Source organism: Polyodon spathula, chromosome 15, assembly GCF_017654505.1.
Source record: "Polyodon spathula isolate WHYD16114869_AA chromosome 15, ASM1765450v1, whole genome shotgun sequence".
In the NCBI taxonomy this organism is placed as follows: domain Eukaryota; kingdom Metazoa; phylum Chordata; class Actinopteri; order Acipenseriformes; family Polyodontidae; genus Polyodon; species Polyodon spathula.
This window is the reverse complement of record NC_054548.1, coordinates 6511692-6535964: the sequence shown is the minus strand read 5'-3', so window position 1 is coordinate 6535964 and position 24273 is coordinate 6511692. Positions and strand designations below refer to the sequence as shown.

At 37.4% G+C, this 24273-nt stretch overlaps 1 protein-coding gene across 1 annotated transcript; it reads right to left on the bottom strand.

Moving 5' to 3' along the window:
- Positions 1 to 6213: 6213 nt before the first annotated feature.
- cenpj (centromere protein J) lies at positions 6214 to 22983 on the bottom strand. The gene is made up of 17 exons (XM_041271791.1): positions 22906 to 22983; positions 20690 to 21213; positions 20055 to 20184; positions 19448 to 19738; positions 18952 to 19102; positions 16443 to 16539; positions 14236 to 15805; positions 13093 to 13231; positions 12547 to 12712; positions 11873 to 12118; positions 11678 to 11768; positions 10261 to 10367; positions 9987 to 10067; positions 8862 to 9002; positions 8679 to 8763; positions 6859 to 6979; positions 6214 to 6578 (listed from the first exon to the last, which is right to left on the bottom strand). The coding sequence occupies exons 2-17, from the start codon at positions 21122 to 21124 to the stop codon at positions 6386 to 6388; spliced, it is 4044 nt and encodes a 1347-aa protein (XP_041127725.1). The 5' UTR covers positions 21125 to 21213; positions 22906 to 22983; the 3' UTR covers positions 6214 to 6385.
- Between the last annotated feature and the right edge of the window lie 1290 nt (positions 22984 to 24273).

The following is a 24273-nucleotide window of genomic DNA, read 5'->3' as shown; positions in this document are numbered from 1 at the left end:
CATTCTGAGTGCTGCAAAGATCCAGTGGATCTGGGACGGGCTCATTCTGAGTGCTGTGCAGAAACACCAGCCATTGTTCACACAGCTCTGATGAGGGGTCAGCTTGCTTTACTAATCAGTGTTTTGTTGCACAGCTGGAGTCTGCCTGGGATCAAACACACAGATCAGATCAAACACAGGGATCAGATCAAACACAGGGATCAGATCAAACACTCAGATCAGATCAAACACATGAATTAGATCAAACACAGGGATCAGATCAAACACAGGGATCAGATCAACACACAGATCAGATCAAACACAGGGATCAGATCAAACACACAGATCAGATCAAACACACGAATTAGATCAAACACACGAATCAGATCAAACACAGGGATCAGATCAACACACAGATCAGATCAAACACAGGGATCAGATCAAACATACAGATCAGATCAAACACACAAATTAGATCAAACACACGAATCAGATCAAACACAGGGATCAGATCAACACACAGATCAGATCAAACACAGGGATCAGATCAAACACACAGATCAGATCAAACACACGAATTAGATCAAACACACGAATCAGATCAAACACAGGGATCAGATCAACACACAGATCAGATCAAACACAGGGATCAGATCAAACATACAGATCAGATCAAATACACGGATCAGATCAAACACAGGGATCAGATCAAACACACAGATCAGATCAAACACACGGATCAGATCAAACATGCCCAGATCAAACACACAGATCAGATCAAACACACGGATCAGATCAAACACACAGATCAGATCAAACACACAGATCAGATCAAACACGCGGATGAGATCAAACACACAAATTAGATCAAACACACGGATCACTTCAAACAGTGGGATCAGTCGATACACCAGGAAGCTCTCTGAAGATTATAAGGCATGATCTACGACCAGTGATGGGTCTTGTGATAAAGGTAGTGAACAGTATCTGTGCCAAGCATTAAACCACAGACAGTTTCAAGAACTACTGCAAGAAATTGATCATCAATATGGCGATCTGTTACTCCACAATGATGTGAGATACTGGTGACAGATCAAGATTTTTCACATGGCTGACAGCTATGCCACTGACTGACCTAGACTTAAGGGCTATGCACACTGGGAGTGAAGCAAACGCTTTTTGTGGAGACAAATAAAACAAAGAAATAGTCTGTGTACACCACACACTAAAAAAATGACATTAACAGTGAATGTTTATATGTGATCTGGTTTAACATGTAAATTATTCAAAAAGAACATATCTACACATTTCTTTGTAAATACTGAGCAAATTAGTGCAATATACTTTTTCTAAAATTGATTTTCAGTTTTAATAAAATCTTCAGTTACTGTGTGAATTTATTATTATTATTATTATTATTATTATTATTATTATTATTGGTCAACATTATTAAAACAAAGGAGTCATTTTACAGAAATACGAAAGCTGTGTGTGGCGCTCCCCGTCACTTTGACTAAAATTAAGGTGAAATAAAGAGAGCTAGACATGCCATCAATTTCCAATTGTTCTGTTATTTCTTACCATATGGCATCTTTCTTTTTATTGTCTTGCATCATAAAGAACATTATATTTTTCAACTTTAATAATTAAATTCCCATTGACGTCCATTTCTCTTTTATTTCTGTGGTAATTTGTGCATGAACGAGACAGTGACAGTCTGACAGCCTTTCCTTCGACTATCTGAGTAATGACGTGTTGTGTACAGAAACATAGAAGGCTTGCAGACAAACCGTCAGTTTGAGACAGCAAGGCAATTCTGTCTTTGGAGAAAGGGGGGAGTTTGCATAAGCTACAGGAATATAGAATGGTAATGTAGACCTCTTCATGGAGACCCTCACTACCCCAAATGAAATGATATGCTTGGGCAGTTGTATTGGTTTTACTGCTGTATCATGTATAAAGGGTTTTGCAGCCTCACAAACAATAGCAAACTTATGCACAAACATGAGAATCCATTGCGCAGCCGTGACTCTCAAAAGTGTTTCACAGATAAACCTTGAGACTTGACTTCCATGTTTGCATTTGAAGAAATTTGAGTGGCTGAGGTTTGATGACCTTGAAATGCAACTGACTGTTTCAGGAAAACCCAACTTGGACAGAAAAATGTGTAGGCTTGAATCCACGAACTTGAAAATTTGTAGAGAGAAGGCAGCTCTTTCAGAATCTGGTCAAGAGTCTTCACTAAAAAAAAAAAAAATCCAGTGCCTGATCAGTTGATTCTCCAATGCTGGAATGCCTTGTCTGCATCATTCAGTAAAATGTAACTGCTGGCTGCCGCTCTCCTTTCTTCATTTGGTTCAACATATTTCTGTGAACAAATGAATCTGATATTGTATGATAAAAGACACAGCCTCACTAATGAAAACAGTGCATCATATATCTGCATCAAGAGTAACCAGCTTCAACCCAGACTTCACAAAGCTTTCCTCATCCAAGCAACAGCAGAAGTCTCACTAAAGTTCCTGGTGGGGGCTGGCACTCGAGACACCTTAACACTCTGGTACAGTTTTGGTGCTTCAGTAATAAAAAGGTTTGCAACCCCTTGTCTAATATCTTTTTTTTTTTATTGGTTGTGACATGAATTGGTAGCTATCCAACAGCACTGGTTACATATAGTATTGTACTTAGCTTGATTTGATGGGTTTGCAGCGATCCTGAATTTCTAAGAGAGTACTCTGTCGAAACTGCCGGGTTTCATTTTCTTCTTGTATTGTTGTCTGTAGCAGAAAAACTACTAGAAAGTGTATTTTAAGAAGTGAAAGCATGTTTAGCAATCTTGCCATCTGTAAATAAATCCTGATGTTCCGTTCATGTGTCAAAACATGACACATTTTTTCCATATTAGACTCCTTCCTACGTCATCAGCTTCTCCAGTGTGCAGTGCCTGCCTGTGCTGCTTGATGTCAGCAGCCACCATATTCATCACCAAGTACAAGCACTGTAAAGTGGAGAACACTTTGAAAAAAAAACAGGTTCACACCAATAGCAGAAGAAATTAAACAAACATTTTTAAAAGAAGAAAAACATGACATAAACCTCACAAAGTCATACTTGTATTCAGTGGTAGAAGGGAGAGAAATCACCGGATACCTGGAAAAGACCTGGACAAACACCTTTTCGAATTTCATCTCGTCAGTAAAAATAAATAAATGGGGACAACTATGAACCAAGTTCTCTCCAAAGCATTCTTAGCAGTTGTGACCGTTTCCTGCACAGACGTAACTGTGAATGCAGCATTTTCCAGAGCAGCCCGTCACATTTTACACAAACAAAAGAAACAGACTCAGCCAAACAAAAACAGCGGAAGAAAGAAGGTAAAGACAACCAGGTTTAAGAAACATAGAATATATAAAATAATATTAAGGGTCAGAATATATTGCCACTCGTGCAACATGCATTGGCTCAGAAAATAATGCGACACCCTACTGGTTTATGATGCTTTTTATCCTACTCGGATTGCCTGCTTACTGAATATCTTGGTACCCCTAAATAGATAAGAATCATTTCTAATGGCAGGCTTTTCAGGAACTTATTTTTGGAGCTAAATTGAAGAATGAATATCCCAGCTGGTTATTTCCCAAAAATGAACTGCCAAGTATTTCAAGTAGACACAGAATGATCCAATACTGATACACACTATGTAACTGTTTTCACTGTTGCTGACTGTGCACTTAATCTTTTCCAGGAGCACCTTGTCTCGCCAAGTACAGTGATGGAAAGTATTACAGAGCAAAGCTGGCTAGATTTGAAAATCTTAACCCAGTTAAGCTCCTCATAATACAAGTTGACTTTGGTTCTATGGATGCTTTGACCACTGACAGGCACATTTAAATATTTCTCTTTCTTTGCATATCTATTAGTTGTGCCGTTAATCTTAAAAGTAAACCTATCTCCATGTTATCCGGAATTGTCCCCAACAGTAAATAGAATTAACTTTCAAACCATGTTATGATAGTTAAGTATAATTACAAAAGATGTAAAAGAATGAGGTTTTCCTTTTGTCAAATCTACACTGAATTGTGTGATGCAAATGTAATTAGGAGGAATGTTTAAAAGTGAAAGAATTCTGAAGCAAAAATAATACAATGTCATCAATCTGTAAACCCTATTTTTGTTCAGACAAATTGATGTCTGTCACAGTTACTCTATCGAAATTAAAAGTATTTTAAAAAAAGACCAGCTTGTGGATAAAGCAGTTTTTACACTATTAAATACGATTTTAAATCCATAGCAAGTGGGCCATAAAGTGCTTATAGTAAGTATTCACCCCCATTAGATGTTTTTAGTTTGTTGTGTAACAACCTAAAATCTTGATGCATTTAAATGGGATTTACACAACCTACTCAACACTTTGAAGAGGCAAGAGAATTTTTATTGTGAAACATCAGTTAATGAAAAATAAAAAAATGCCTCTGATCATACGCTATGGGTACAAATTGAAGTAACTTGTTTTCTGTTGTATATTGTGGTACACATCATTTGTAACAGGAATAGTAGGTTTGTAACACTTGGAAAGCAGTATCATGTTTTGTGGTTATAAATACATAACCAGATAAAAAAAAGAACTGAAAATAGAACTTCAGTTTCTGTTATACAGTGGTAGCCATGGCCAGGTATAAAAATGGCAAAGTATGGCTTGTTATGCTGCACTACAAAATTGAGATTGGTGAGTATCTAGAATCATCAGTGCTTGAAAAATTGCATGAAATTCAGTGTCTCATGTACAGTAAGATCCGGAGGCAAAACAGAATTTGCAGCTTGTCACCATTGGTACCATTTTCAGGAGACAACCCATTTTAAAGGTTCTCTCTTCATTAAGCAAAGTTAAGCTAAGTTCCAAAGAATGTGAGAGCCTTTGTTTTTGCTTTTTTAAGTCAGAGGATCCAGAGCCCATTGTATACTTATATGAAGGCAGAACACTAGTTCACGTGCCCTTTGTGGAAAGTGGTTTTGCAGAGTACTATTAGGAAAACAGGTACAGTAACTCTTATTCCTGCTAAACCTACTCAATTTGATTTATGCAGGTGAAACACACATTATTTTGAAATTATGTTTTTATCTTTCAGCAAATGAGCAGAGCGAAAAAGCAGGAAGTTGCTGTGCTGTCCAGTATATTTGCCTTTAGATTCAAATGTGAATGTTTTTTGTTTTATTATGGTTTTCTGGATGCAGAAGCAGCTACCTCCTTTGTTATGTCTGTGTTATCTCTATAGTGCATTGGGCTATGAGTTATACCCTTTTTTTTTTTTTTTTTTTTTCAGTCTCACTCTGCCATTGAAAGGTTTTCTCTGCTTTTTCAGGAGAAAAAAACCACTAGAAACCTGTGCTTTACGACTTTTTGATGATGTAGGACGGAGTCCGACATTGGACTGATAAGGGAAAATTGTAATGCCGTCCCTGATCCGACATAGGACCGCAGAGGGTTAAAACGATTAATCTATGAACTCTGCTTGAATGAAAATCCTCTGCTTAATGACCACTTCAATGTTTATTTGTGAAATTAAAGTTTTTGCATTATGCTTTGGATCTACATGTTATTTTATCTCTTAGAAGTCAATTTACTTCTGGCCACAGAAATGAGGTTGGTCACCTGTTAATTCCTTTGCTTGGTGTTTGTGTTTTACAATGTACATACAGTTGACTTGCTAATCCAAACTACCTCTAAATCAAATTTCAGCAATGGTTAACAGAATGCTTGGTTATATAATAGAGAATTGTGCAGTATAAATCAGGGGGTATGACAGAGCTGTAAAATGCCATGGTGAGACCACACTGCTTACTTCAATTTTGGTCTCCAGAATACAAAAGAGACATTGCAGCTTTGGAGACAAATTGGGGTCCTTGATGAGCCATATCGGTGTGATTCTAGGAACAATTCATGGTTAGGAACGAGACAAGCATTGGTCTCTCATTTTAATTTATTTTCTTGTCAGAAACTTTTCTCTACATTTTCCAAAAATAATAGACACTATATCAGCTAGAAGCAACATGTGTGGTTGTAGCCCAAGTCTTGGCTCATAGAACAAACTGTGCTAATGTGAAATACCATCTGTACACTGAAAATCAAGTTAATAAAAATTAACACATTTTAATATAGAATTTATGTTTCATGTAATATATATATATATATATATATATATATATATATATAATATACACACACAATGTTTCCACTCGCATTTATTGCACAAAAAACATAAAACCGTAGAAAGAAAATAAATAATTGTAAGTCAAAACCTAAGGCATCACCTAAGGCTACTGTTTTTGTTAAATATTTTTACTAGAAACTGGCGAGCACCTTGAAATTCAGATTTAAGCTCTGAACAAACTTCAGAAGGCCAGGTTGCTATGGTTTAGTGTCCATTATGATATTTCCATCTTTGTCTTTGCTCCTTACTCTGCCAGTAGGGTATTTAGTTTCTTGTTGACCATTGGAATACACAGTCTTCACAGTTCCATCCGGGTACTCTCTTCTCTTGTACTCTGGGGTATGCAGTTCTCTTTGCCCATTGTTGAATTCAATAACTTTGCTCCCATCTCTGCATTAAATACAAATATAATGATTTCATACATGACTTCTGCAATCACAAGGCAATACCAAGTTCACTGTAGACAAATATAATTATGACCAAAAACAATTTACATACTAGGGCTGTATTTTTAGCTGGGCCTAAAATCAAAAGGAATCAAAATAAATTCTTACCTGTTACAGGCAATAGCAATATTATCACTGCCTCACCCCCTCTGTTCTGTTGAAGATCTGTCATGTTTAAGCTATAGCATTGTACCAAAGATCAATTTTTTTTGTGAAATACTCACAGCTTTACTCTTATAATCGTGCCATCAGGGAATATGCTTTCTTCCTGCCCATCAGGATACAAATTCTTTATGGTCTGATCAGGAAAAGTGATTTCTTTCCTGCCATCTGGAAAATGTTTTTCTGCAATAAAAAAAATGTTGATTAAGTTGGGCAACTCAGATGCACACGGTAACTTAAAGCAGCATTATGTAATGTGTATATAAAAAGAGGGAGTAAGAAAAGTCTACTTTAAGTTGGTAAACAGGTTGGGACAATGCTTTTTTTTTTTTTTAAAACATCAATAGCCTTTAAAAAAGCATTACATTTAGAGCTACCAAGAACAGTAATGAATAGCTATGAAAACATGTTGCTTAATTAAATGACATTAGATTATACATAACTCCCGTAATAAAGTGTCCGAACTTATTTTCATCAAATAATCCACTGAATAATTAAACCAGTACATTCAAGTAACAGATGGTCATTTTCAACAACTTATTTACAAAAAACAGTCCAGTATCTTAGTGTCCATTTCTTATACTTTGTTCTCCCACAGATGGCCCAAGACTCCTCTATGCCTTTTCACTGTTGCCACTGCTTACACTGTGCTTACAGAAAATCAGGCCAGACTGGGCTCAGGTGCCTTTAGTAGCCCAGAAGGACCTGGTTCTCAGTACTGGCACAGCTCCTATGCAGTCAGCTGTGGGAGTTGCCGTCCCATAGCGACCTGCGGAGTCAGGCGCGGGGCACTCTGTGGCATAGAGATGTGCCAACAGTTCTGCAGCTCTGGGTCTGGCCTCTAAGTGGAGACATTTGAGTCACCTCTGGTTATCTGACAGGGTCATTGTCACCCTTCAGAACGCTAGGGCAGCTTCTACTCCAGGGGTTCCCAAAGTGTGGCCTGCGGGCCAAATGCGGCTTGCGATATCACTGTCTGCGGCCTCGTCAAACATTTCAAACAAGATTTTTCTATATTTTCTTGGAGTGAAAAGACTTGGGGAATTACAAGTTCATGTTCTGCTCAATATCGGTACAACAGCGCACATTGCAGTACAGCGCTACTGTAAGAACATGAAAACAGGATACATGCAGCCGTGGTGATTACTGTCCCAAATGATCGCCGAAAAAGGTCAGCTGCATAAACCCCACTCAAGCAGAAACTACGTAAATTCCTTGAAATCTAACAATACTAATTAGTCTTGGGTTTCATTAACATACACACTATAATAATTATGTTACGCCCTAAAAATAACCTGCTTAACATGCTGAAATACAAAATAAATGCTTACAAACTAGGGCTCCTGAGTGGCGCATCCGGTAAAGGCACTTTTATTTTTATTATTATTTTTAATAATATTTTTATTTTATTTATTTATTTATTTTTAAATATTCCTCCCAATAGATATCTAATTAGTATTTAAACATAATGAATAACTTCAATTTGCACATTACGAGCAGGTCACATTAAGCAGGTTAACTTTAGTGCTTAACGTTATTGCAATGAAATTAAAGGAACAAAAGCCTGACATGAGCAGCCTCTTTGTTACCTGCTAAGTTTAGTTTACAATGACAACTGAGACTTTCAAATCAAATTTTACTTTAGGCTGAAACAAGACATAAGAAATCCGATGTCTTGTTTCCGTTTTTACATATACTCCGTTTGTTACCTGACTTTGCTTGAACATTATTAATCTGTTGTTTTTTTTTTTTTTTTTTTTTTTTTTTTTTTTTTTTATAAAAGTACAGGCCTTGACCATCGATGGTGATCAAATAATACAGTGTATCAGTGATACATCACCCCAAATTAAATAATGCAAATTTTACACCAAGACTGCCTTACCGATTTGATTATTGGGGAACTGCAAGACCTCCAAACCATCTGGATAAGTAGTGTGGGTTGTCTGGGCATCAGCATAATAATAAATCTGAAAAAAGGACAGAACCTTCAGTAAACAGTATTTATAACAAAAAATGGATATATTGCCACATATTTAATTATACTTAAATTAACTTAAATTCTTACCACTCTCTGATCTGCCATCATTTGTTTAACATCGCCATTGAAGAATGTGACTTTCACAGTCTTTCCATCAGCCCACACCTCTTTACGGGTTCCATTGGGGAAAATAATGATGCGGCTGCCGCTTCTTAACACTTGTTCAATCTGCAACACACATTAGCAGCATTTCCGTTAACCGGTAGAGATGCTTTCAAAAGCTTGTTGACGGGCAGAGACTGAAGCAGCAAAAGGTCTGCGATGAGCAGCTAGAAACATTGACTATCACTAACAAGCGGGATAGAGTGTGCCTCTAGACTACGCTCCTTAACTCCTTAAGGATCATACCGTAGTGTCATTGTGGGCCCAGGATTGGGTAAACATGACAAAGGCACTTCGTTTCTTTGACATGCTGGTTCACCATACTTTGCAGTATAGTCTCTCGTACTGTATGCTTATTTTTTCCTATTTGGTCAAAGAAGCTTGCCATTAAAGGACTGCTTGGCACGGCCTTCAGTTTAGTAGAACACTGCACAGGGTTACATCACAAACTGGATTTTCACAGCTGAAGTTTTGGAACCATAAAGTACGACTAACATGCAAAAAAAACTGTACGGCTTTTTAACATGAGGTGATTTAACCACCCATTAAAGTTGTGCAATGATTTAGACGCTCACTTCCTAGAGTGTGCGTGCTAGGTGCTACTACGTCACATAAACAATGACTGTAGAGAGTTTCTAACATGCATGGAAACCCAGCCAATGGCGTTTTAAATGCCATGATAGTTCCATTCTTGTCAGCTCAGGTTACAGTATGCAAAACATTTTTTAAATTCCTTCATTTCTAACCCCGGTTACTGAGAAATACTTAAGTTCTATACTCACCATCATTAGATAAATCCAATCTAGCTAGAAATTAATTTCAGCTTCAATTCTGATACCCTTCAGCTGCACAAGAATGTCAACCACATTACATTTCAATATCAAAATTGGGGAGTCAGTGGATAAAAATGCATGAGATCAGCCCAGTCACTTATGCAGAACAAATCACATTACCAGGTTTGGGCCTCGCTCCCATCCGAGATGTGAAAAACTGGGCTTATGCAGGACCAACACATTTTTTAATAAAAAAAAAAGATTAGAGAATTCTAACCTTTCCATCTAAGTGATGTATTTCCTCTAGAAAATCTTCATCTTCCTTCACTTTTTGTTGTTTACCCACCAGTACAGTGCTCTGTTGAAAAAGGGCAAAGACACAACCTTTTTTTTATTTTTAAAGTTATGTAAACTTATCTATAGAAAATATAAATATACACATTTTAAATGAGAAAAAAAATTCTAATACGACAACCCCTGGTAACCCACTTTACACATCAAATGTACAGCAAAGCCACTCAAAATTGATTTGAATCTGAGAAATCACTCACTTTGGCCACAGCTTCCCCATAAAAAGCACTGTTTCTGGGTTCTGCCGTTGCTGCATCTTCTGCATTCCACATTTCTGCGGGTGTTGGAGTAGATCTTGTATTTTTAACTTAAAAAGGCAAACAATTACTGTAATTTAGTTAGACATAATATAAGTAGTTACAAAATGTACCGTATTCATTTGAATTCAAGACGCACTATTTAAACCAATTCTCAGAAATGGCTCGCATCTTAAATTTGGTATAGTGATGCCTGTATTTAAAAAAAAAAAAAAGGAAAACTGCAACAAAAGACGTGATTACCCCAGTACACAAACAGCAACGTGACTGGCTGCAGAGAAAAGACAAACATAGATTTTACTGTCCAGTCCCGAATCCTCCATGACATACACGCAGCCACTTTCAAAGAAGCATCATTAGCTTCTTGAGGACTTCGAAGAGAAGCTTTTACAATTTCAGTGTTTTGCTATTAGGCTTGGTTCTAGCAAACAGTACCAGCTTGGACAGATCGGAAATGCTGAGCAGAACCCTGTATTTTTCTACTTGCCAAGCAGTACCACAGTTCACAAAAAGGGAGACAAACATGTGTGAGTAATCACAACTGGAAATGAGAAGCTGAGCATAACTGTAATGCTCTGCGTGAGAGCAGATGGCTGCAAACTGTCTCCATACGTTGTTTTCTTATATGCGTAATTGAGGTTGTGTCTTTGTAAATGCATCTTCATTTGATGTTTTATTATTTCCTCCAATTGAGGGGGAAATTTTGGCTGCATCTTAAATTTGAGGGCATCTTAAATTCAGTGGGTAGAATCTAAGTCACCCCTACGAGTGCATTTTCACTGAGTAAAAGCAGGAGATCTCACTGTCCGTTGAAGTCACCTTACAACTTCAGTTATGCGGGAGTCCGTATAGTTGTGTGACTAGTCGAGTGTACTGTGATGGATACCGTACCAATTTTTCGTTCCTCGTGTATGTTGTCACATTCTTTTGAACCACCCTAGATGTTATAACTTGATTAGAAGTAACAAGTCATTATTTTGATTACAACGGCTTCTCGAACTAATACCGCCCATTTACCAGTCCCAGTCCCACCTATGTTGCCCACCTATACGCTGACTAATGACAATATATTGCATACTTAATGACTCATTATTCGTTCCTGGACAATTGAAACTTTTTTTCTGAAGAAACTAATTTTTGCTAATAAGTAACATTGCCTACTGAAATTAATACACAGTAAGCTGTACAATTCCGAGCAAACTACTGAGTTTAAATAGCAATTACAAATTAAGTAAAAATGAATGGCACACATGAGAGGGGTGAAAGTATTCACAATAACAGTGGACATTTGTTCAGTTACATATTGATTTCTACCTCATATAAACAGGATGACAGTACAGTCATTTTGGTACTACATTACCTTTTACTGGAGAGCGGTTTTCTTTATGGCTTTCTGTTGTCACGGAGGAAGCCGACAGGCTATTGCTGATTTTTACTAACTCGGGAGGACTCTGAAAGAACAGCATTTCTAGTTAGATTAACTGCAGCTGCAATTCAATCATGTATCATTGTACTGTGCCCTATAACTAGGTTCTTTTGTTACAGGGAAACTTACAATGGGCTTCGGTCTCCTGACATTAACTGCTGGGTTTTCTGCTTGCTTCTTGTTTTCAGATCCTGTTTCAATTTTCTTCCATGCCTCTACCCGCAGTCGTTCCATCACTGTGATTTCCTCGCGCAGCTCAGCGTTCTCCTTGGTCAGAGATTCCACCTGCTTTTTGAGACGGTTATGTGTATTCGACCACCTGGTTTCCTTCCTCTTAAGCTCCTCCTGCAGCTCTGCTACTTTCTGTGTCAAAACCTACAAAAGAAGGATAAAGGAGATAGGTTAGGATTGTGCTCTCTTTAGGGTTCCAGAGGTAGGTTTCTCCACAGCCATCAATGCAAGTTCATAAAATGTTAACCAAACAATCAAGATAAAACTAAATAGGTATGATGTACACTTACAGATAGGGAAGTAAATATCAAGGAACTCTTCATGGTGTGAATAATAACCAGACCCAGAAATTAAAGACCACAAGAACTAAAGATGAAGATGAGACCAGGCCTACTGGACAAATGTATAGGGTTTCCATTATTTTTCACCGGTTTAACAATATCTCTACAAAGCAACCCACTGTAAAATAGCTTCTAGCAATTATTGCCACTGCAAGTTGGCATTTCTAAGGATAGTCTCTTTGTTGTAGCACCTTTACACTGGCAAAGGGCTAAAAACATAGAGAACCTCACCTGCATTTCCTCTCGTTCCTTTTTGTCAGGGATTGCTCGAGCTGCAGCAGCATGCTTCTCAAATATTTTGCGTTCCTTTTGCAGTTTTCTCATTTCCTCTTTTTTGTATTGCTCCAGTCGTGCCAACTCTTCTGCCTTTTTCTTTTCAAAGTCAGCTATCTCCTTCCTGTAATGACAATATTTTGTTTTTGATTAGCCATGAGACAAAAATGCATGCAAAAAAATAACATCTCCTCCAAACAACTGTCAAATATACTTTGACATATAAAACTAAATTTAACACCAAAAAGTATTGATGTAAAAACAACGAACAACTTAATTTAGAATTTTAAAAAATATAATGGCATATTACTTCCTTCGGTCATGTCTAATTATCTATTATTGTAGAGATAAATGACCCTAACCACAAAGCTTGAACTATTTTAAAGAAACAACTGAAATTTGATAGTCTAGAAATGTTTCATTTATACATACAACCCATTAAACAAACCTATATATTCAAATAATGGGGTACAAGCTTTGTGAATTGGGCCCTATGTTGCGTACCTCAGGCTTTCTAAGTCTTTCTCCCTCTCTTGGCGTAGATTTGCTAGAGCTGCATTCTGCGTTCTAAATCTCTCAATTTCTATTTCCATCTCCACCAACCTTTCCCTCAGCTGTGTGGATTGTGGATTGGAGCCTGGTCCTGGAAAAGGGAAACATATGGAACTTTATTAAAATATCAGTATCTTCCTTTCAAAACAGAATTGATTTGTTCAAGCTGGTGGCTCACAGCGCTAACCTCCTGAAACACATTCTGATGCTGTCAGGATTTTTAATTAAGAACTTCACCAGAAAACATATGCTTCATGACATCCCTATATTGTTGAAAGTTACTGGTCCTGTCTTCTGGACCAATGACTAGAAATCATTTCTTGAAACCTTATAAGGTAAAGCTGATGAAGGTCTGATGAAGGTCTGGAATCAACTCCCCAGTAATGTTGTTGAAGCTGACACCATGGGATCCTTCAAGAAGCTGCTTGATGAGATTTTGGGATCAATAAGCTACTAACAACCAAACGAGAAAGATGGGCCGAATGGCCTCCTCTCGTTTGTAAACTTTCTTATGTTCTTATGTTCTTAAGACATGACAATCTTTTTCTGCTTGACTTTGTTTCGATAAAACTTGAAACTAACTCACATTGCAATGCTACAAACCTAACTGGTACTGCCATTAAGCATATTAGTCATCAGTCTGACACTCAAAGAACAGGGAATGACCTACTCTTTCACTTCATATATCATTTTATGTTTCCGTTATCACACTCTGTAGCCTCAATACACCTCTCAAACATGTTTTCTCTCTAACTTCAGCAAATGCATAAAAAGATACATTAGTAAGAAATATCACACAGAACCCACATGGTATTTCTTTCATCCACTGGGGACAGGTTAATGGTTACTCTCTGGTACACCAGCTGAACTTAGAGGGAAGATATGTTTGAGATCTAGGCACAGGGGTGTATTTTAAAAAGTCATCAGGATATCATGAATGAAGCAGAAAATGAGACTGGTTTTGTATCTGCGATACAACGAATTCTACAAAACATGATGAAACCAACTTCAGCTGTAAGGTAGGGATCTACAGTAGTTCCCTCTACTAACCTGCCAGCATAGTCTGCAAATTAAATAGCACATTTCTTGGCTAACCTGAAGTTTGTTCCGGTGCCCCATTGACGTTTTCAGTCCCTCGGGCAGAGACAGGTTTCTGTTTGGGCTTCAGTGATGGAAACAGTTTGGCCATTAGATCTGATGTCGGTGGAAGATCTGCTCTGCTATCATTTAGGCTACACCCGGATTTGGTCTCCTCTGTCTTTGCAAAGGCCACCTTCCTTTTGATTGCTTGATCCGGCAGTGAGCCGCCTTTTAACAACGAGCTATCGGTTTCCTCACTACAATAACCAGTCCTTTCTGGAATGCCATCACTATCCACACTTCCAGCCTCCTCAAAATCATGCCAGGTATCATCATCGTCAAAAGCAAAGTGATCCTGATTGATTTGCCGTTTATTATAGCCCTTCTGTTCAATAACAGTCAATTCATCACTCATGTACCCGTCCTCTAGAGTAGTGCTCTCTTTGGCACCATCTTGATAAGGTGTTTTGTCATATTGGCAATTGGAGCCATACTGACAGCCACTGGGCCCAGCTGCCTGTTGATCTTGTTTCTTCTCATCTTGCAAGGTTGCATGAAGTTCCTTGGAATCTGAATCACTTTGGCATGAATCGCTACTATTCTTATCATTTTGGTCACATTTATTATTTCTAACGGCTTGATCTTTAGTACACACAGTATCCTTCAATCCCTTTATTTCCAAGGTCATTGATTGTTTATCCATTTCCTTTACTTCTTGTCTAGCGGATTCTAAAGTATCCTGTATTGTGTGGGAGACTGTTAGGCTTTTGCCATCTCTGGTATGGGAATCACTTTGGGCTGTTGGCCGTGCTGCTGATTTGATAGGGGTAGAGGACAACCTGTGTCCTTTGAGACCCTGCTGATCCAAATGTAGGACTTTTAATACAAAAGAGGAGTTACTGGAGAAGGAGATCTCATCTGCAGCCTGTTCCAGGAGCTCAAACTCGTCTAGCTCAATGTTCTCTTCCTCTTTTTCTTTATCCCAGGTTTCCAGCTTTCTCTGAAATGAGATATCAAAAGAGTACTCCGTTGCTTTACTAGGGATATTGGTTGACAGTTTTGAAAGTACTCGTTGGCCATTCTCATCAGAGCATGCCTGCTTTGCAGTCACAGGATTTGCGACAACTGTATGGGCAGCATCAACTGTTTTGGCAGTCTCCATCTTGTTCACTTGAATACCTAATGCTGGTTCATTGGTATCTTGAGATTTTCCTACAGACCCTGGTGGTTTCGTCCCGGAAGCTTTGGAAATGTTCTGTCCGTGATGGTTGCCAAGAATCATAGTCTTCTGTACATGACTCATCTTGATTTTTGAGACAGAATCTGGTTTGGTTCGTGGCGCTGGTAATCTTTCAATGCAGTTCTCTTTGTTTAGCATGGCAGTTTTGCGTTGTACTTGGTGCTTGCTTGTCTTTGGTGCATTCTTAGGCTCTACCACGCTTTGGAACCGAGTAGGTTGTGTAATAATATCAGATTTAATGGTTTGTGTGGATGGCACAACAGGTCTTGCTTTAGTATATCTAGACAGACCTTCTCCGCGTTTAAGAAATTTTCTTTTAGGATTGGCTTTCACTCCTGTTCCAGTCTGCAATGGAAATATTTCAATTACACAATCTGCAAGTGTTCTTTAAAAGATATTTACAGTTTTTGGTTTAGCTAATTTTCTTTCAATACAAGTATTGTATTTGGCTCTTCACAGTTTGTTAAAAAACAGAATAGATAAAACAAACATTTAAGGCTGGTTCATACTGTTCGCATGTGTCTGTGACCTGAAATTTTACTGGGGTCGGATGATGTTGAACGTTGGTAACCATCATGGAGCGAGACTTCGAGGAACTTTTAATAGTTTGTAAACATCCACACTTATATAACAGCGTTGGTATGTATTATTCAGAAAAAAATTGAAAATGACTGGAGAGAATGTAAAGCCTGATGGAGAAAACTGTGATAGATTTGTGAAGAGCAAGAAAACTAAAAAAGTCAGAAGCTTGTGGACACACTTTGCTGGGAATTGCCAGTTGCCATGTGCAGTGTCTGCAAGTCTTTCTGCAGGTGTCAATGCATCGCTGTCTAGTTTTGCATTGAAGCACTGGTCCCAATCTGTTTAACAGATCATCAAATCTTTCACCTCTCGTTCTAAAGAAATGTTCTGTGTCACAAAAAAACAGTACTGTAAATGGAATGATTGTGATTGGAATAGCTGTGCATTGCGCAATACTAACTTGTTGCCGTTTCAGTCTTTGTTCTTCCAACCTCAGCTGCTCCTCCAGGAGCTCCTCAAAAGTCAGCTTTCTACTACCAGTTCCAGGATTGATAGGCCTAGGTTAATAAAACCAACAAAATGTATTAGAAACAATTTCTAAATACTAAAAAAGACATTACCACCAGACCCAGCAATGTGTTGTCATTTAAGTTACAAATTAATGGTACATGTATACTGCCCCTATTGCTCACAGATTATTTTAGTAATTACTCCCTATAAGACATTAAAAATCTAATCTTTCCAAATGTATTTAATTAATGCTTGCACTACAGTTGGAAATGGTTATAATTTTGAAGTAACCATTTAGAATTTGGAGAAGCTGAGGCAGTGTATAGAGAAAATAAATCACAACATATTGCACATTTCTATGACCAATACTTTCAGAGAAAAAGGTCATTGTCAAAAACACAACCAGTTGATAACCTTGAACTCAATAAGAACATCTGTGCTGACTGAACAAGAATAATTATTTCAAAACTCATTAAAAACCTTAAAAAATCATTAACAAAAGGTAGAAGTCTTTCTGCACTACAGTGGCCATTTTGAAAAGAGCTTTAAAAAAACGTTACACTTATAACTTCGAAGACTATTAGGATGCTAACAATGGCTAGGTTTACATGCACAAGAAAATCCACTCTAAAGTCATGACTCTGTGACGTCACGTGAATACATCATGAAACAGCAAAAGAACATCCTTTGGTCAGCGCAACTTTAAGGGCAGAGTCAATCGCTTTGTCACGATAAAAATAGCTTTAAAAACCCATGTAAACCGGAGCAGGAATCGTGCTTGTGTCTCACGAGATTTCAGCAGTCAAGATCCTGTTTAACTAGAGGAATCTCACGTTATTCCTCAGCAAAGTCGTACCAAACCACACACACACACACACACACACACAAAAGAAAGAACAAGAAAGATGCTGCAAATGTAAACCTCTCGTATAGCCTATTATTAATGTTCAAATGCATGTTGTTAAGCACAACTAACCAAACTTTTAGCCTCATATTATTATTATTAGTAGTCTTTCTATAATTATTTGAAGATGTCAGAGGAACAACAGAGCTCCACCTCTTCTTCCACTGCACGAAACTGGAATAAATTGTTAGCATCAATTGGCATATTGTGCAATAAAGTAATGGATAGGTATAGTTAACAAACAACATAAATGTACCGTATCGCTTTAAATAAAGACTTTTGTTTAAATGTATTACAAGACATTCACGTTTCATTATAATGTGTGTGTTAAGTGGATTCTGCGCCTGGCATTTCTACCACAGCTGCAGACCAGCAGTCTCTGGCTTCTCGGAGCAGAGGCAGGGTATAGGGACTGGCAGATGTGTACAGAAACATTAGGATGCTCAGCTGGTACTCCGCCTATAGAACTGCCACTGCATGAAGCTGCTCAGGAACCTTGTATGTATTTTTACATATCCCCCTGTTCTCAATCTTATATTCATATAGACCTTAATGATCATACTGCTTTTTATTGTATTGTAGTGTAGCCCCTTCCGTGTTCCCACATTTTCCACATACATTTATACTAAAAGTTTTGTTTAATTAAAGTAGATGTTATGTAGATCTATTTTTTAAGTAGTAAAACTTGTACTTAGTAGAACATTTATTTTATATGCTTTTATGTGCATGTGTGTGTGTGTTGGAAAAGTAACGAGCCACAAACAAGTAATGCGTGATAATTCAGAATGTGCGTGACAACAAGTTAATTCTTTTCTCTTGTTAATTTGTTTTAAATCTTCATGACAATACATGAAGCTCATCACGATATTCAGAGTCTTTCTTTTCCTAATTACTTGGCATCGTGAATGCTGTATTTTTTTGGAACCCGCTACTTATTCTTCAAAACACCTTAAGTTTTAGATGCAGGTAACCAATGCTAAGCTTTGGTGGGCAGGAGCATAATGTGAACTACATTAGGATTTAAAATTAACAAATAAATAGAAATTAAAAAGGACAAATTTGGGGTAACCAGAAAGGTAACTGGGGTCATCATATGACATGGAAGTGAAAATGTTTTGAGTGGTATCATTGGAAAGAGCTTCAGCATAACAAGCACGAATGTGTGCTTTAGCCCAAAACTCAGGAATTACTCTCAACACTATCTGCCCACATTTATTGTAATGATTTAAATTAGGGATTTAAAAAAAAAACATAAATAATATCGTTTTAGTTATGAGGTCTGTTAAACACAAACTTTCCAGACATTTATTTTTCTATGTTCCAATTCTGTGTAATTATACAGTATCTCATCCATTGGTTTTTTTAAACTACAATACTTAATGTCCCCTATTCTTCTGACTGGCTGTTGCAATGATGCATTAAAAGCTACACCTAGTGGCTTATTTCACAAAGGTTAATCTTGTATTATTGGTTTGGTATACTAAGCATATACTGTACATTCTGTGACTATACTTGTTAAAAAAAAAGAACTAAATAAATAAAGAAATTCACATACCTCTCCTCTAAATCGTCCTTGTGTGAAATGTCTGTTCTTTCAGGGCTCTGATGTGAAAATTCACTGACGTCTCTGTTGGTATGAGCTACATCGTGATCTTTGCCTCGATGCAGATAATCCTGATTTTGCTCTTCATACAAATTGCTTTGTTCTGTTTAGTTAATAAAAAAAGCTTCATATTATATACATATCCTAGGAAACAATATGTATACAGTTCTATCCAAAAAAGACCAGAGGACTTCCACATTTTAAAAGGCCAGCACCAAACCCAGTGTATGTACCCATTATTTTTATTTATGTATACGACTAAAAGGTTTGGTTAAGGACAATAATAAAATATTCCACAGATCTTTATAGCAAGTGTCTAGCAGCTGAACAATGTGTGTAGTTTGAGCGCAAGGTGCTGTACTCATTAGTGTGAACTGGGAGGATGCTGTAGGATAAACTGCCTAGGAGTCATTGAGCCCAGTAAGAATAGGCTGTTAGCAACTCTCACCTAATGTTTTGTCAGAATCCTCCTCTTCACCCATTTCATGCTCAACTTCAGCTGGATATGGTACATTAGGACCACCCCACAGACTGCCTCTTACTGATTGAAGGGCATTCTCTCTGTCTGGTTTCTGTAATGGGTAATTCGGCACAACACCTCGTGCCACAGAGTTACTGAATTCAGAAATCCTGGTTGAATTTTGCAGTTCTGGGTGTGGTAAATGTCCATGTGCAACTGCAAGAGCCGAAAGCTGTGGACCTTCGGCAAGCGATGATATTGCTGGACTGCCTCTATGAACTTAAAACAAGATACAAATAAGTCAATCAATTAATCAATCTTAACTGGCTACAAAGTTATTTTAATATTAATGTCGTGTGGTCGAAAGTTTGTTTACATTTAAGGGGGTTTTATTAGTTCATATTCAAACAAATACCTTAAAATAAACATTCCAAACAATACAAAACAATTCCCTAACATTCCACACAATCACTGCTGTCATTTTTGATGTAAAGTTGAACATAAGGGACAATGGAAAGGGAACGAAAATGTATTTGAGTATCTTCATTTACAATACAATGGTATTTATGGGCTATACTTTTTACAATTCTCTTACCAGGGGCTGGGAGTGTCTGCTCTGCATTAACCATCTGTAAAAGTTTCTGTTGTTCCTCCAGCAATTTATGAAGCTGATACATTTGCTGTAGCTTTAACTGTTCCTGCTTTTGGTGTTGCCATTCCTTCAGCTGTAAAAAAATACACATGTAACACAGTACAAGTAAGCACTGGGATGCAAAACAAAGTGTACCGTCAGCCCGGTGCAGTAAGCCTTACTGCTACCACATTTCGGAATGTCATGTACTAAGTATTGCCGAACACATACACATTATATATAAAATCTCTGGTAAGAAGCATCTTTGCTTTTCCAAGTTATTTGGTGATGTACATAGGGCCTTTTATTTTACTACCAACTTTATAACTAACATTCATCTGAATTTAAAAAAATATATATACAGAAATTAGAAAAATCCAGAGATACTCAGGTGTGGCTATGATAATATCCACATATACTATTTATCTGTTATCACTTATGCTTAAATTTAAATAAGCTAATACCAGTGTATGAGGGGAAACCTGAATTAAGCTAAACCTTGCAGCTGCTTGAAGGTGCTTAGAAGTTTCTAATGACCCAATACTACTGAAATGACTAAAGTTGCATTTATATCGCCTGTGAATTTCAGAAATGGTTACCTGTTCTAACTTTTGCATTAGGGGACCTGTGCTCTGCTGATTAGGACTGCCCCCTTGTTGAAAATGATGCTCCATGCTATCCTCCTTATGAACACCACCTTCCTCAGCTCCTTGTACATGATGCAGTGCAGTGGACTGGAAAGCTGTAATTGCACTACTTATGTCAAAACTAGATGGCTCCAATTCTTCATTTGTTTTTGCAAGAGACACAACCTCACCATGGAGGGAATCCACACTAATGCAGCTGCTGTTAGAGGATGAGAGAGGGGCAAACTGTGCAGAAAAAGAGTCATTTCCTTCCTGTTCTGCCCATGTAGATTTTTGGGGGTTGCCAAAGTCAAGTGGAGGATGTAGTATTACTCCAGCACGGGACGTATTTGACATCCACTGAGCCATAAAGTTCTGTTCATTTTGCAATCCAGTAGACGCAGACATTTTAGAATTTTCCTTCAATGTATATTTTCTATTCAGGCATTAACGGCATACTGTAGTTCAAGTTGCTTCAGAAGTAGGACATCGAACAACTGAAAGTATAGGGAAAAGGTGTTTCAAGTTACATTTTATAGACAACGGGGGAAATACACTAGTAGTATGATTATTTTCAAATTACAAGAAGTTAATATTTTTAAACTAATGCGACATATTTGGTCAATTGCAATGAATTTGAGAATTCAGTCCTTATTTCTGCATTAAGGTGAGCACTAGCTAGTACAGTACAATCTGTGAATTGTCCCTAGCTCCGTATTCTCTCAATACCAAATGCAAAGAAAATACAGGGAACAAAGTTGGGGATCGGTTGATTCCAAACCTTTGGTACAGACCTCAGGGTTAAACTGATAATTTCTACTTCATGTATGGGAAATTGCAGTGAGCGCGGCTGGGGCAGTATAGTGCTGCATTCTTGCACTGCATATTTCAACTATAATTTTTAATCTTTATTTTAGGCGTTTTCTTACATTTTTCTTCATTCCATCTTTGTGTATAATTATAATAGTCAGAACTCCAGATAAGCTGCTTAATGGGTGTTCTAGTGTCTTAGCAAGTTGTTGTATTTTAGCAGTTGAGCATGATAGCATTCAGAGGACAGCGTGTGCTGGTTTTCGCTGCTCCCGAGTCAGCGCCGGGGTGGTAGCGGTGAGCTGAGCCTAAAAATAATTGGATATGCCAAATTGGGAGAAAATAATACATTAATTGGCGATTACTAAATCTTGAGATGAAAAGGTTGAAAAGCACTGTCCTATAGGTTACATTTCTTACTTGGAAAAGATAAACGTTACACCTTTGGGTATTTTGTACGTTGTAATAAGTTTATCATTGTTAGTTATTGTAGTTTTTTCTTGAGGTTAATGGTTTGGATGTAAAAAAAATTAAATGGCACCCAATTATGCCGAAATGGGAAGCAACTGGCAACGTGGTAAACATTTACAGTACAGACTATTCTGGATTATTTATAATAGAAAGCGAATACGTGTGCTTCCGAAGACATGTTCAATAGGCCTACTGTACTGTCTTTTGATTCTGTGTATCCAAGGACTTGTAATTAAAAATGATCCATTACGGTTTGGTTTTCTATAATGTGCGTATTAAAATAAACATGGAGATTGAATTTGTTAATCAGATTATTCTGCATTTTATTGCAGCTGTGGTACCATTCCCATTCGAGCGTAAATTGTAAATAGGTACTTGACTTGAAAACTTCATACACAAGAGCTACAGTTTTAAAAAAAACGTTCGATTTGTTGCAATTGAAACTGTCCTGCAGACCATCAGTATCCTCTATCCTCCGTAATAACCAGCAGGGCCATCCTCAGCTGACACTACTTGTACTTTCAGTTCAATTACCCACACACTGCTATTTCTACTGGACACTGGACAGCAGTCAGTGGCGACACCAGCTTTGGCTTAATTTTCCACTGGCTATTGTACACTCTTTCAAGACGCAGCAACACTTACATTATGTATTATACATTCTTTAGGGCATTAACTACAGTCGAAAATAAAGTACAAAATAGTTTGTCACTAACTTTGCTACAGTACCTAGCTCGAGTCGGTATTCTGCAAAGTACGTTTTGTTAGTTCCTTATCCTGACAGTAACGTATACTGTACGTACGGTATTTGTTGTTATGGTCTTAAAAACATTTGATTACATTCTAATTTGGAATATATATATATTTGTGAACTCATTATTTTTAATAAATTGGACCACATTACCTACCTTTACTACAACTGACGGCAACCAATCCTTCAGAAACGTACCAAAAAAAATGAAAATCAAATCACTTTCTAAATCTACCGCCATCAAACACAATACAATAACCGCGAGAGATGGACAGTTTGTAAGGCTGGTTGTGGGATGTGTAGTCCTGTTGGAAACTGTCCTCGTTGCGTAAAAGATGCGGGCTGGGGTCTTTTAACTCAGTTTCCCATCATACACTGCGCGTGTAGTACGTTAAAGAGCCTCGCCGATGATGTCATGCAATGTTTTCTCAAGATTATCTTTGTTTGCTGTAGAAGTCAATTACATAGCCAAGGCGGCAGTGGGGCGGCAAAAAAAGTAGAAGTGCATGTGCTATAAAGTAAATGTAGCTATTGTGATACTTAACATTGTATTAAACACGGTTTAATAAACTTCCACGTGTTAATCTTGCGTTCTGTTTAGGCAGTTTAATTAAAATATTTGTTGGCGTTGCAGTTAGATTTTACAGTGTTTGTAGGGTCAGAAAGTATCTGGGTCAAAAACGGGTGCTGTTAGTACACGTTTCAAATAAATGACTACGTGTAGTAAAGCGATATACTATGCCTTCTATTTTGTTAACTACACGTACTGTTTTTACAACACGTACAAATGTGGGCCAATCAGTTCTTTACAAGTTAAATAAAAGCCAAGTAATTTAAAGGAAATAGTACGTGTACTAAATTATCCAATGAAAAGTCGCCTCGGAATCTGAGCCTTTGAATATTTTCAGAAGCCGTCTTAAAACATACTTTTTTTTTTAAATTGCCTTTTGCAATTGTTTAACTTCTGTTTGGATAGTCTTTTTTTATGGATTTTTCTGTAGTATGTTTTTTTTTTACTGGTTTTTTTTTTTTTTTTATTTCTGTAAAACTTCCAATAATCGTCGGGGCTTTTGTAAACGGCGAGTTGCGAATAATAATACAATGTGCGTTACACTGGATGTGATATTTTCAGTGGATTTTATTGTTTTTATTATTATTATTATTATTAACAGCGGTAGATGCAATTCAGTTTTTCAATGCTGATTCGTTCTTCTGCTTGTTCCTTGTCTAATGTTTTGTATATCCTTGTCTACTTTTGCTTTATACTTTGGGGCTGTACAATACAGTGACGTTGTGTTATAAAATAAAACTGTTACTTAATACCCACTAACATTACCTTTTAACAATATTACTGGAATGTTGCAGTTACGTTAATGCTATAAGGTTGTATGTTAATGACTTCTTCCATACTTGCAATATTCCTTATTTTAAATTGATGTGTCCTTGTCTAAATGATACACCTAAGGTTATTGGCCACTGTGCCAATTACGTTGCGCATAAGAAGCGATAAGAAGTGAACACGTAG